Below are 14,749 nucleotides of genomic sequence, written 5' to 3'. Positions count from 1 at the left end.
CCTGGCCGCTTAGCTGGTGGGCTGAGGTCCCAACATTGACTGAGCCCCTGCTGTGTGCCTGGCACCGTGCTAGGTACTCTGGGGGCAAGAGAAAGGCACCCACGATTTATTTCAAGGAATCCACCATCCAATGGGGGGGCAGCATGCCAACGGGCACCCTGGGGGCTAGGAGTCGCGCTGCAGTTTAAGTCACCGTGGTTATCTACAATACATAAAAAAGCTTCAGAACTCAACAGTAAGGGCTCCCCTGGTGGCACAGTGGTTGAGAGTCCGCCTGCCGATGCAGGGGACACGGGTTCATGCCCTGGTCCGAGAAGATCCCACATGCCGTGGAGCGGCTGGGCCCGTGAGCCATGGCCGCTGAGCCTGCGCGTCTGGAGCCTGTGCTCCGCAACGGGAGAGGCCACAATAGTGAGAGGCCCGCATACCGCAAAAAAAAAAAAAAAAAAAGGACTCAACAGTAAGAGGACAAATAACACAATCTTGAAGTGGGCAAGGACCTGAACAGACGTTTCTCCAAAAGCACACAAATGGCCAAGAAGCGCATGAAAAGATGCTCAATATCATTGGTTATTAGGGAAACGCAAATTGAAACCAACAGTGAGATACTACTTCACACCCACCAGGATGGCTATAATCAAAAAGGCAGATAATAACAGGTGTGGAGAGGATGTGGCGAAACCGGAGCCCTCAAACCATGTTGATGGGAATGTAAATCGGTGCAGCTGCTCTGGAAGAGAGGTCGCAGCTCCTCAAAAGGTGAAACACAAGGGTCACAATATGACCTGGCAATTCCACTCGTGGGTATTTACCCAAGAGAACGGAAAACATATTTCCACACAAAACTGTGTCCACAAATGTTCACAGCAGCACCATTCACGAGAGTCAAAAGGTGGAACCACCCCAAATGTCCAGCAATGAACGGATGGATAAACAAACAGAGGTCTATCCATACAGTGGAATGTTATTCAGTCTTAAAAACGAATGAAGGGGGCTTCCCTGGTGGCGCAGTGGTTGAGAGTCCGCCTGCTGATGCAGGGGACACGGGTTCGTGCCCCGGTCCTGGAGGATCCCACATGCCGCGGAGCGGTTGGGCCCGTGAGCCATGGCCGCTGAGCCTGCGCGTCCGGAGCCTGTGCTCCGCAACGGGAGGGGCCACAGCAGTGAGAGGCCAGCGTACCACACACACACACACAAAAAAACGAATGAAGTTCTGACACATGGGACGTGGATGAACCTTGAAGACATTGAGTAAAAGAAGCCAGACACAGAAGACCACGGAGTGTAGGATTTCATCTGTTTGACGTGTCCAGAACAGACAAATCCAGAGACAGAGAGCAAATTAGGGGTTGTCAAGGGCGGTGTGGTGGGGGGCAATGGGGAGTGACTGTTTAATGCAAAACGAGGTTTCTCTTGTGGGTGACAAAAAAAAAGTTCTAAAATTAGGTTGTGGTGATAGCTGCACAAACTTGCGAACTTCTAAAAGCAGTGAATCGTACACTTTAAAAGGATGGATTTTATGTAAATTATGTCTCAGTAAAACAATACCATTTGTCTTCTCTCAGGGTGCAGGCTTGATACCACCTCTAGGCTGTAATAAGGAAAGGTGGAGAAAACGGGAAGCATAGAACCAGGACTATCATCCACCACCGGTGTCTGTAAATGGTTTACAACAGTAATACTAGCTTATTTATGGAGCATCTGTGCATACCAGGCGCCAGCTCAGAAATCTCTGCCTGGGCTCGCAGACAACATTCAGGACACCCCACGCAGGCTCGTAACCAAGGATCTGGGGTCTGAACTCAGCCCTGTGTGATTCTGCGGCTTCCAGAACCCAAATCTCCCACATGACTTTGGCAAGTCGCTCTATCCCCTGGCCTTGGTTTCCTTGTCTGTAAAATGGGCACAGTAACTGTGTGGGCCTGGCCTCACGGGGTGTGGGGCAATCAGATGTCCTAACGGACGAAAATGGTGGCCACGTGGCTGGGACAAGTGAGGGCTGGGTTCCCATCCCTTCTCTGCTCCTGCTGACCCACCCCCACCCCCTGGGCCTGTCTCCACCCTCCTCCCTTCCCTGCCCTCCTCCTCCTCAGCCGATTCTGAGTCCTGGGGCCCCTCCAGGGACAACCTCTCTCCTGCCTTTTGCTACCACCTCCCAGAGTATGATGCTCCATTGAGATCCAGACTCACAACCTCCACCGCAGCCTCGCCATCCTTACCTGGCTCCACACCCGCCCCTCCCCCAGGGGCCCCTCTGTCCCCGGTGCCTGGGTGCTGACCGTCCCGGACCCTGCCCGCCTGCTCTGCTCACCTCTGAACTCTCAGGGTTCTGGTTCTCCCCAGTCCACTGTCCCCACCTGGACCCAGGCCATCATCCCTTCCTCCCTGGACACCTGCACCACCTCCCAGGGGCCCCCAGCTTCCTCTCTGGCCCCCCTTCCCTTCCCAACCCGGCAGCCAGAGTGATTATCCAAACACAACCGTACAACTGCCACACGGCCCAGCAAACGTACTCCTGGGCATTTATCCCAGAGAAATGAAGACTCAGGTTCACACAAAGCCTCTACGTCAAAGTTAGCAACGGCGGGTATTCCCAACAGCCCCACGCGAGAACTACCCCAGACGCCCCTGGATGGTGACGGGGCAGTGCTCCATCCATGCTGCGGAGCACGGTGAGCCGTAAAAGGAAGCGACTGTCGATGGGGACCAGGGCCTGGATGGGCTCCAGAGAAGCACGGCGCGCGGCAAAGGCTGCTCCCAGAAGGCAACATTTGTAGAACACTCTTGAAATGAGAAATGGAGAGCACATCAGTGGTTGCCGGAGGCTGAGGAGACACGGGGGTGAGGGGGGGAGTGGGTGTGGCCATAAAAGGAGGACCGGGGGTCCCCGTGGTGATGGGATATTCTGCATTGGACTGTATCAATGTCGGCATTTGGGCTATAATACTGTACTAGAGTTTTGCAAGATGTTACCCTTGGGGTGGACACGGTGGAGGGCTCGGGGATGTCCCTGTATTATTCTTACAACTGGACGTGAATCTACAATTATCTGGAAACAAAACGTTTAATTACAAAAGGACCAACATCAGATCGCATTGCTGTCCTGCTTAAACCTTTCAGAGCCCTTCCCTGGCCTCTGGACAAAACCTAACGTCCTTCCCGTGGCCCGGAAGCTGTGCTCAGACCCCTTCCCCTCTGCCCTCACTCTGCTGCAGCCCACGCCTCTGCCTCTGGGCCTTTGCACGTGTTGTTCTCCCCACTTGCTTGTTCTCCCACTCTCCACACGACTGCCCCTTCCCATCCTCAGCTCTCTGCTGGTGTGTCATTCATTCATCGTCCAACCATGGTCCCCCGAGCTTCCCCCTGCTGCAGGCGCTGCGGCCGTACTGGGGGCCACAGTCAGGAACCTGACAGACGGGCCTCTGCCCTCTGGAGCGTGGAGGCCACGGGAGCCAGCGCACAGGCGTGTGTGCACACAGAGGGCCCAGAGGGGACAGCAGAGGGGCGGCACGCCTGGCAAAGCCACAGACCCCACACCGTCCTCACCAAAGTGGACTTCAACCACTGCAGCTACGTCTCTGAACTGAGCAGTAAGCAATCCAATGGCCAGGGGTGGGGCTGTGAAAAGGTTATGCACACAGGTTGGCTGCACAGCCCGCAGCCCCTTGGCTTGGCTCCTACAACCAGCCACCAACAAAGCCTGCCCAGGTTTGTGACAGCGGCCTACCAGGTAAGGTCCCGCCTGGTACTCCTGGCTGGGGGGGTCCCCTGGCCACCCTTGGTTCCTGAAACCCTCCCCCACTGACCTCCCCACAGTGTGGCCGCCACCCACCCCCACCTGGAGATGCCTCCTCTCCCCCCATCTGCCATCCTCAGCCCTGATGCAGAGGCTGGCTCGCGGGGTGTGAGGGACAGGTGCTCCTCAAGGCATGGTCCCCGAGACTGCCTGCGTCAGATGGCCCCACTGCAGGCCCCTGGGCTCTCCCCTGGGAGCCTGTCCAGGTGGCCGGGGTTAGACGATCAGCCCAGAGACTGCAAGGTCAGCCCTGTTTCAGCATTTCCCATCTCCACTGCCTGCCTGAGCCTCAGCTCCCCACCTGTAAAACGGGGGAGTCATGCTTCTCTCACAGGGAGACCACACGAAAGAAGCCTGCGCAGCTCCCAGCTCAAGGCCAGACACTCGCCAGGCCTGAGAGTGACAGCAGCGAGCTGTGGGGAGCGGAAGGGGAGGAAGGTCAGAGCGCCAGACGCTGGCTGACCCAGGAGTCCTCCAGGAGAAGCTACGGAGCACCCTCACAGGAGAGGAGGGACAGGGAGAGGCCCACTGCCCGCCCCTGGCCTTCGCCTTGGACTCAGGCCTATAGGACTCTGCAGGCCCTCCTCCCACTTCCCACTGGCTGCGGGATCTCGGCACGTTTGGACATCTGTGGAGGATGGAAAGGTTCTTATCCGGGGTCCATGGAGAAGTCTCAGGGTGTCTTCGACCCCGAGACATGCCCATAAAACATCGGATGAGTACAGGGACTTGCCTGCCACCTGGCAGAGGATCACAGCTTCCAAACGCTCTCAGAGGGTTCTGGGAGACCCCACAAGTTTATGCATGGCTGGGCAAAGGCCCAGCAAAGGCTCAGGTTCAGAAGACTGTGTCATCTTTCCCTTTCCCTGCTTCACTGTTAGACCTTGGGCTCCTCTGGGCCTCAGCTTCCTCAACAGTAAGGTATGGGGTGGGGTCAGGGGTGGGCGCTGAAATGATTGCTCCATTGGGAAATGCCATCGCTAGGTGCCATGGGCGGCTCTGGGCCAGCCGAGGCCCACTGCCACCGGCTATGCAACCTCGTCAAGCCACGGAACCCTCCACGCTTCACTTTCTCATCATCCCTTAAATGGCAGCACATGCTTTACCCCAAAGCACTGATTTAAGGACTAAAAGAAGCAACATCTATGGTAAGTGCACCACAGCCCAGTACTTGGGACAAAGTGGATGTTAAAAACAGTGATTATCCTTCTTCCAAAGGAATCTCCTGGCTTTAGGATTCTAGTTAACATGTATGCACCTCGGAGCACGTTCAAACTGAAGCCTGTAGGGCACTGTAGTGGGTTGAAGAGTGTCCCCCAAAAGATATGTCCATGTCCTAAACCCTGGTATCTGGGAATGTGCCCTTATTTAGAAAAAGGATCTCTGCAGATTCAATGAACTTAAAGTTCTTGAGATGAGATCACGCTGGATTTTTAGCTGGGCCCGAAATCCAATGAGAGGCATCCTTACAAGAAACGAAGGGGAGGGACTTCCCTGGTGGCGCAGTGGATAAGACTCCGTGCTCCCAATGCAGGGGTCCCGGGTTTGATCCCTGGTCAGGGAACTAGATCCCACATGCATGCCACAACTAGGAGTTCGCATGCCACAACTGAGGAGCCCACGTGCCGCAACTAGGGAGCTGGAGAGCTGCAACTAAGGAGCCCGCCTGCCACAACTAAGACCTAGTGCAACCAAATAGATATTAAAAAAAGAAACAAAGGGGAGACACAGACACAGAGGAGGAAGCCACTGCTGACAGAGCAGAAATGTAACAGCACTTACATGTGGTGCTTGGGAACACTACAGTCTCTTTCATTTTCATGAGCCACTTGGCCCAGAGTTTTAAAAAACTCTGTCCAGAGCAGCGACGCTCAGCCCTGCCTACTTTTATCACATACCCAAGCCAGATGCCACTGTCCAAAATCCTGGCTGGAGCAGTGCTGGGTGGAACCCAGATGAGTCCCTCCCTGAAACCGTCCCAGTGATTCCGACATGTGGCTGAGGCTGCTCTGGACGAGAGGCCGTCAACCTGAGACACATGTCAGAATCACCTGGACACTCTGAAAAAGAATCTCAACACTCAGGCCACGCCCAGACCACCTTGTCAGCATCTCTGGGTGGGGCCCAGGCACGAGCATTTTCCAAAGCACCCAAGATGACTCCGTGAGCAGCCAAGATCGGGACAAGTGTGCTAAAACGGAGCCGCCCACATGAGAACCACCCGGGCATCTTGCAAGCATGATGTGGATTCTAACCCTGCAGGTCTGCAGGGTGCCTGAGATTCTGCATTTCTAACAGTCTCCAGGGATAACCATCCTTGGTGGTCCTACTGTGCAGCCAGGGTTAAGAGGCACAGCCCAGCACTGTGGTTCTAAAGGTGGGGTCCTCGGACCAGCAGCATCAGCATCAACTGAAACTTGTAAGAAGTGTAAATTCTTGGGCGACACCTCAGACCCAGAAATTCAGCGGGGGGCCGGCAATCTGTTTTAGCACACCTCCCAGGCGACTCTCACACACGCACACCTGTGGGACGCACTGGCCTGAGTAACAGTGTCAGGACAGCACCAGCAGTGGAGACTGACTCTCGATTTGTTCAGGTCTCCAAAAGCACCAAGGAGCCCTCCCTGCGTCCCAGTCAACACCTCTGACATTCCCGCGAAGGTGGGAGATGGAAATGGAAAAAACTGTTATGACTCCATTGCAGAGATGAGAAAACCGAGGCCGAGAACAAGCCTCCTTCAAAGTCAGCAACTTCAGTCCTGGGGTAACGGCCACACTGCCCACCGGCATTCAGACACAGCTCAGGGGCCCCTCCAGGGACGTCTTTGCTGCTCACTCAAGGACACACACGTCTCTCCCTCCCCTTCTCAGAACTCTCACCTGTCGTACTTCCATTCAGGATGCCCAAAGTCTGGCATAAGAAACCCGTAATTATTTTACATCGTTTAGTTTTGCGTACAGGCTACGTATTCTTCTTGGTAAAAGTCATGTCCTCCTGTTTCTTGTGTTTTATTTTATTTTTTTGCGGTACGAGGGCCTCTCACTGTTGTGGCCTCTCCCGCTGCGGAGCACAGGCTCTGGACGCGCAGGCTCAGTGGCCATGGCTCATGGGCCCAGCCGCTCTGCGGCATGTGGGATCTTCCCGGACCGGGGCACAAACCCGTGTCCCCTGCATCGGCAGGCGGACTCTCAACCACCGCGCCACCAGGGAAGCCCCTAGACTGCATTTTTGTGTCCTCCCCCCACCAAACCATACGTTGAAACCCTAACCCCCAAAGTGATGGAGTTAGGAGGTACAGGCTTTGGGAGGTGATTAGGTCACGAGGGTGGAGCCCTTATGATGGGATTAGTGCCCTTATGAAAGAGACCCCACAGAGCTCCTTTGTCCCTCCCCTCAGGTAAGGACACAGAGAAGGTGGCAGTCTGCAACCCAGAAGGTCCTCACCAAACACCAAATCTGCCAGTGCCTTGATCTGGGACTTCTCAGCCTCCAGAACTGTGAGAAATGAATGTTGTTGTTTAAAACCCCCCAAGCCCTGCCCCGTCCGTGGTATTCTGTTACAGCAGCCCAAATGAACTAAGACGCAGAGTCAGGCTCAGCAAAGATTGTCAGGTGGCTTCATCAAAAGTGGACCCGAGCTTTTCGGTCTTTATGGCTTGAACACTGTAGGAACTAGTAAATGCTTCTCAATGAATGAATGAATCAAGCTGAGGAAACGGGATCATTAGAAAGTGTGCAGATGAAAGGGTACTTATTTTTCTGCTTGTCTTTCCTGGCACTTTACAATGAAAGCTGCTCATTAGACAGTGCTCCAAACATGTCTTCTGGCCATGAATGCCTCACAGCATTAGGACATTATCTCTCTTATGCACTATATTCAACACCATCCACCTTACGCACGTAACACACTGGCAGTCTCTATAAGCAATGACAGAGCTGAAAACAAAACAAAACCGACCAGAGAATTATAATAGCAATGCTTTAAAGAGCTTTAAAATTCCCCTTTAACTGTCTACATCCAGTTCTAAGTTCTTGCAACAACATGGATGTGTGAAATGATGACAGTGGATGAAATCACCAAACACTACTGCATTTGCACAGTTGATTCATTCCACAAGTATTTATTGAGTGACCACTGTATGCTGGCACTACTTTAGTGACCGGACATTCAACAGTGACCGGCACAGACACACAGCCCTTCCTGCATGACTCTTACACTCCACACCAGTGCAGTCCAACAGGACTTTGTGTGATGACAGAAATGTTCTGTCTCCGCACTGTCCAGTGTGGTGGTCACGAGTCACGGGTGGCACTTGAGCACTTGCAATGTGGCTCAGTGTGACGGAAGCACCGAGTCTCTAAGTTTCATTTCATTGTAATTAGTTTAAATTCAAATTCAAATAGCCACATACAGATTGGGCAGGGTTAGTGTAGATGACTAATCCGTTGATGCCCATTTAAAGAGAACAGAAGCAAAACAGTCTTTCATTGGCTGCTACAGACAAAATCGTTCCTTTTGCTGCCTTTGGTGTGCCCCCCCTTTTTTTTTTTTGGCCACACTGCGTGGCATGTGGGATCTTAGTTCTCTGATCAGGGGTCGAACCCATGCCCCCTGCAGTGGAAGCACGATGTCTTAACCACTGGACCGCCAGGGAAGTCCCTGGTGTGCACTTATAACCCCTGTACAGCCACAGGAACTGAGCACACACAACCCAAGGCAGAAATAAACCTCAGGTTTTATTTCCATGAGTCCTACTAAAGGACCCCACCCCAAAGCTGCCTCCCCTAGCTGGGAACTGCTCTCTTGGTTCACCAGGAGACATCTAGAAGGCACTCAACTTTTTCAGAAAAGACTGATAGGATTGGGGTGAAAAACTAACACCCCCAGTAGTGGTGTTTCATGGAGCACAGAACCCACACACTGACAGAGCGGGAGCAGGAAAACTCCTGGTGGCCGAGTGTGGAGGGGTCAGGGCCAGGTGGTCACTGGCCGGTAGACGCGGTGTGGCTGGAAGCGATGCCCGGAGGAATTAGAGCAAGGCGGGCTCCCTGGCAGCCCAGGCAGTTGGCGGGGGCGCTCTCCAAGGTGCTGAATGGACAGCTCCTCTCCTGACTGATGGGAGAGCCGGGCCCTTCCTCCAGTCCACAGAGCCTGTTGGGCGAGGCCAGGACCCCTTGCAGTGCCACCTTCATCGACCACGTGACCTTTCACAAGCCAGGAAACTACAGATTGGGGAGTGGCTAATCGAAGAAGGGATGGACCACTGCAGGAAATTCAAACAAACATCACCCTCTCTTCCAGGGCTCACAAATCTAATATCTTGCTGACATTTAAGGACCTAAGGAATGTTTTATATAGAATTATCAGCTCATGGTTGATAGCTAGCTGTCTTTAGAGCTGTGGAGGCCTGGCAGAAGATGAGGAAGAAAAAGTCTTGAAGAAAAAGGACACACGTTCCTGGCCCTCCCCTACTGCCACCATCACCATTTTCCCCCAGGGGCGTCCTCTCTCCATGGCATCCTCAGAAAAGATGGGCCCATGGCCCCCTTCCCTCGGGTTTGCTGCGTGAACTGTTAGCGTCAGCTAGGGCTACTCACTAGCCAGCCGGTGGATGGCTATTTTCGGAGGGTGCTGATCCTTACTTCCTCACCAGCCCAGTTAGGGTTCCTAATATAAAGCTCGTTAGATCGCTCCAGGGCTGTGCTGGATGGGGGCAGTTTTCAGCTACACTCCTTTCTCAGCTATTATTGGCAACAAAGAACTAGTTATTTGCTTTCCCCTCTCCTTTCACCTGATGGAGACTTTTCCCTCCCCAAAGGGGCTGAAAGGCTCTCTGAGGAGATGCTTTTATCTCCAATTGCCTTTTGCTTCTGAAATGAGTTCCTATTGGCATAACACCCATGTCCATGGACTTGCTTCCTCCTAAATTGAGCATTTGGATTAAAAAAAAACAAAACAGTTTACTTTTCACATACTCCTGGCCAAGCACCAAAAACACGACCAGTGGTCACTGACTTTGTTTGGATGAGGGTTTTTCCCCCTTGAAGGGGGCCTTAACTGCCTAAACGTGTATTTAAAGTGGAAACAAAGCCGCAAGCCTTCTGTATTGGAGCCCTGCTCTGTGGCTGGCACCCCCCCTTTACAGGGAGAGCTGCTTCTCAGGAGCTGGAGCTGGGAGGGATCTGGAGTACCTGGCAATCGAACAAAGCTGGAGGGTGCACATGGCTGTGTGTGTTTTGGAAGACAGGGTGGAAACCAACTCTGGGTGACAGGTGTACTGTGTGTGCGCGCAGGCACCGGGGAATCTGAATTTTGACTGTGGGCGTGTGTGATTCGTGTGGGCTGAGGGATCTGGGCCGGTGAACGGAATCTGTAACTGAGGGGGAGCGGCCGGGTGTGTGCAATGACTCATATCTTTCGGGCTGTGGGAGGGTTTTATTTGTGTGTGGGGGGTAACTTTGGGTCCGAGGGATCCTGTGTGCATGGCACCCAGCAGGAAATATTTACCTGTACAGCAAAGCAGGGGTCCAGCGAGCGGAGAAGAGGGCCTGGGTGTGGTGTCTGCCCATGTGCATCTGCCTACAACTCCCCTGCTGCACCCAGAGGAGAAGAACGGGTGTGGAGGAAGAGGAAGGAACAAGGAGGTAGTTCTGCACGAGGGAGTTTGGAGAGAGGTGTTCCACACAGAAGCACGGGACCTGGAATCGCTGCCCCGAGCGTGAATCCTGGTGCCGCCCTGCGTTCATCAGCCAACTCAGCTGGCTCCTCTGAGCCTCAGCTTCCCAATGTGGGAAATGGGAGGATGGAGAAAACCAAGCCCGGAGAGGAACAGGAATTGAGTGCTGTAATTATACATACACTAGCCACATGCTCGGCACACGGTAAGTGGTGAACACGGCCATTTATTATCATTTCCATTATCATCATCATCATGTCTGGCTATTGGTTCTAATAATGCTCATTGTAAGTGACATTCATCACATATGAACTGTAACCATAAAACAGTGTTAAATAATAACGAATGCTTACTCTATTCCTGGCATTGACGTGTACACCGCCTCAATTAATCTCCACCTACTTTACAGTTATTATCAGCCCTCTGTACAGCTTCAGAAACAGAAGCTCAGAGAAGTTAAGTAACTTGCCCAAGGTCACAGAGCAGAGCAAAGGCAACACCTGGGATTCAAGCCCAGTGGATGTCAACCCCACGGCATGTGCTCTTGCCACCCTAGGCCCCCAGCCCTCACCGTCAATGTGGGGTCACCTGACAGGCAGTGAAGGCTGCTCAGCTCACTTTAGTGAGCAATGCGTGCCTTGCGCCCGGGGGAGGAGGAACCTGGAGGAGGGGGAGTTGGCAGAAGTGTCCCCAGCTGAAATGGATTCCACACCAATTCCAGCTAAATGCAGACTACATTCTCCGTTGGTGCATTATTCATGAAAATCACCACTTCCCCAAGTCAGCACTGGGAGCTGGGCTGAAGTTCGGGAGCTTTGCTGATGCCTGCCCAATTTTCCCACTCCTTGCGCAAAGGGAAAGTAGGATTGCAGTCAGGACCGTGAACTCACTAGGGCTCTACCTGCCCTCCCGAAACACGGCCCACCCCCGCCCACCAGCTGACTCGGGAGCAGGCGTGGAGACCCACCGTTCTGTTCTGGCAGATTATGACACCCCATGATGGCTCTGCTCACCCCATGCACTGCTTGAGGGCAAACATTCTTAACAGTCACCTCCTTCCTAATGAGGAGAGGGGACCATGTTCCAGAAAAGTGGCCCCAGATGTCTGGGCCTGATTATTCCAGGCCAGAAAGGTCAATTCGACTTTCCATCATGCCTTGTTGCCAACCAAAAGGCAGCAGTCGGCCTGGCGCCCTGCATCTGTGTGCCTGCCTCAGCTGGCATACAGGTGGTGTGACGTGAGGAAAGAGGGCCCCACCCTGGACAGATCAGGGGTTCAAACCCTCGACTCTGCCACCAAAGGCTGGGGGCTCTATCCTGTCTTGGGGGGCTCCGGGGCCTCCCTGGCTCTGTCTGTGATGGATATGACCCTTGCCCCTCCAACGTGTGAGACTCAAGCAAGACGGTGCAGACGGAAGTGCTTTAGGGAGTGGACACGGCGTAGCCGGGTGAACGGCGGCGGGTAGACACCCAAGGATGCCCACCCAACGACAGACAGCAGCACTCCTCACAGCGACGCATCTGCGCCTACACTCACGCCCAGCCACAGAATCAGACCCTCCCCTCCCAGCCTTCGCAGCGCAATTACCACCCTTCCCTCTGAAATGGAAGTTCCGTGAGGGCACAGCTTTCTGTCTGCTGTTTTCCCAGAGCCCCGAGCACCTGCTCAGAGTAGGCACTCCATAGATGCCTGTGGAACGGAGCATGGAATTCTGTGGGCCACTGAAGATTGCTGGGGAAGGTGGGCCGACTGGGGTGCTGGACCTCACTCTCAGACACTCTGCTGAGCTCCAGAGGGACCGGGGCTCTTCTCCTCCCAGGCTCCAGTCTCCAGGCACAGCTGGGAGCACCTCTGGAGGGACGGATCTGCCTAACGGCCAGACCAGAGCCCCTGGGTGACGACGGTCCCCGGGTTCCCAAAGTGCCTAGCTGGGAGCGCCAAGCTGCTCAGCCGCCCACCTCAGCCACCCACATCTGCGCCTGGGCCTCGCCGTGCCTGCGCGTGCGCGCGCGCGCGCGCGGCCTAGAACCCAGGGAGGGCCGTCTGCTCAGCCTGCCCCAGCGCCCCAGGGTCAGGGAAGCTCTCCAACCCACTCCGGGAAAACAACAACAGCACAGAAGAGGCCGCCTGGGACGGGGCGCCACGGCTTCGACAGGCAAGAGCGTTATATAAGTAACCGCCCCCCACGCCTCCTCCCCTCGGGGGAATAACGAACCCTGCCTCTCGGCTGTATAAGCCAAAATAATAATTACTCTCCAGCCCTCCGTCACTTGTGGATGTATGTGGCCGGGGAGCAGGTGTTTAACTTGGAGGCAGCGAGCAGGAGACCACACGTACGCTCGTGATTTCTGTGCCGAAGCACCCAAGTCCCCGCTGGGCCCCACTCCTTTCCCAGGCATGCATGCCTGAAAAATTACCGGGGAGGCATGGAGCCACTTCTGGGGATGAGCTCCTAGGTGGGGGAGGGAGCCTCTGGAGAGCAGCAGGCTTGTTTGGGGTCTGGCTTCCAGAAACAGTTAGTGCTCCAGGCCTCTCAGATGCCCCGAGGAGTGGACACCGGACTGTCTGGGACGGGGGAGGGGGGCACAGCCGCAAAGCTGGCCAGGGCTCCCTGCACAGAAACCATCTTACAGCCGCGGCGGCGGGTGGGCAGGCGGGCAGCACTCTGGCTTCCAGCCGGGAATGTGGTGGCATCTTAGAATGAAGGCTCAGAGGATCCCTAAACTAATGGTGAAAACGATTCAGCCGCTGGAAGGCGAGCTTCCTGGGCTCGCGCTAAACAGATGGGCCTCCCTCCCTCCTCCCCTCAGCAGCCTGCTCCGGCAGTACTAGCCCGCGTCCAACCACCTAGAAGTTTATTGCCTTGTTGTGATGGTTTGGGTTCGCAGCCCCCGCCTCTAGCTCTCCCAGCCACTCTCTTTCCATTGGCTTGGGTTGATCAGGACTAAGGGAGGCCCGTCGGCACCGCAGGAAAACAAGCAGCAGAGCTGGGGCCTGACTCCAGGAGGCCGACACCCAGGGAGCTTTGCCAACAAGGGGAGGGGGCCCTCTCTCAGCCGCCCTGCGCCCTTGCTGGGTACCGGAGGAGGCCGCGGGCCCAGTCTGGCCTTTCCGGCCTGCTCCTGGACGATGCACTGACACTCTGCTCATCTCCGCGGCTCCCGGGCCTGGCACTGCTCCTGCAAAGCCCCCAACACCCTTCAGCTAGCACAGGGGCACTGTCCCCCGCCAGGCAGTGGGGCAACCTGTAGCCAAGGCCGCTGTGGTCTCCAGGGAGCCCCAGGAAATGCCCCAGGTGCCCACGGCCCTCTGGAGGGAAAAGCTGGACTTCCCCAGAGATAAACAGAAGAGGCAAGAGAAGAAGGTCCCTCCTCCGCCAGCCCCCGCGCGTCCGGCGCACCTACCTCCATCGGAGTAGGTCTCGGTGCCGTAGCCGTCCTGCAGCCCGTTGCTCCAGGTCCCTTCGTACTTGGCCCCGTTGCCCGTGCACTCCCGCACCCCGTAGCGCCCCTTAAATCCGTGCGTCCACTCGCCCTTGTACACCCACTTCCCCTTGCTCTCCAGGCCGATGCCGTGGCGCTTGCCCTGCGCCCAAGTGCCTTGGTACGTGTTGCCGCTGGGCCAGGTGTAGACGCCCAGTACCTCGAAGCCGTGGCTCCACGAGCCGGTGTATTCGCCTTGGCCCTTGGGGCCGGTGCAGACGCCATGGCCGTGCGCCTTGCCGTCCTCCCAGCCTCCACAGTAGGACCCTCCATCGTCAAAATTAAACCTACCCCCACTGGACATGCATGTAACTCGGTTTGCAAATCCCGCAAACGGTGAAAAAAAAAAAAAAGGCGATCAACAAACCGGAGTCTTGGTTGGCTGGCTGGCTGGCTGGTTTTGTTTTGCTTTTTTTTTTTTTTTTCTAAAGGAAGAATGGAGAAAGCAAAAAACACAGCGAGCAGGTCCCGGTCGGCGGGCGGCCGCGGCGCCGGCTTCGGTGGAATTTAAGTCAATTGCGGGCGATTATTCATTTTCGAGCTGCGCCGCGGAGCCTGACCAGCGTCTCGCGCTCCCGCTGGAGACAGGACCGGAGGGGAGGAGGGCGGGGGAGGGGAGGGGAGGGGAGGGGGAGGGAGGGGGCAGGAGCAGGAGCGTCTGGTGCAAACGGCTCCACCTCAGCTGCAAGTGCCCCTCGGAGGCGAGCCCGCCGGGCTGGCCGCGCAGGCCGGGCGGGGACAGCGGAGCTCAGGCCTGGGGCGCAGTCCCCCACCTGCGGCTGCCGCGCTGCG

General features: G+C 55.5%; 1 protein-coding gene across 1 annotated transcript in view; it reads right to left on the bottom strand.

The window, feature by feature from the left end:
- Nucleotides 1-14,336, bottom strand: part of JPH3 (junctophilin 3) — an 82,940-nt gene extending 68,604 nt beyond the window's left edge. Inside the window, exon 1 of the mRNA XM_060083720.1 lies at nt 13,880-14,336. Coding sequence (XP_059939703.1) covers nt 13,880-14,261 — 382 coding nt within the window. The 5' untranslated portion in view covers nt 14,262-14,336. The remainder of the gene's footprint in view (nt 1-13,879) is intronic.
- Between the last annotated feature and the right edge of the window lie 413 nt (nt 14,337-14,749).

This window comes from Mesoplodon densirostris, chromosome 19, assembly GCF_025265405.1.
Source record: "Mesoplodon densirostris isolate mMesDen1 chromosome 19, mMesDen1 primary haplotype, whole genome shotgun sequence".
Taxonomy (NCBI): Eukaryota; Metazoa; Chordata; class Mammalia; order Artiodactyla; family Ziphiidae; genus Mesoplodon; species Mesoplodon densirostris.
The sequence above is the reverse complement of the archived record's forward strand: the minus strand, read 5'-3'. Positions and strand labels throughout refer to the sequence as shown.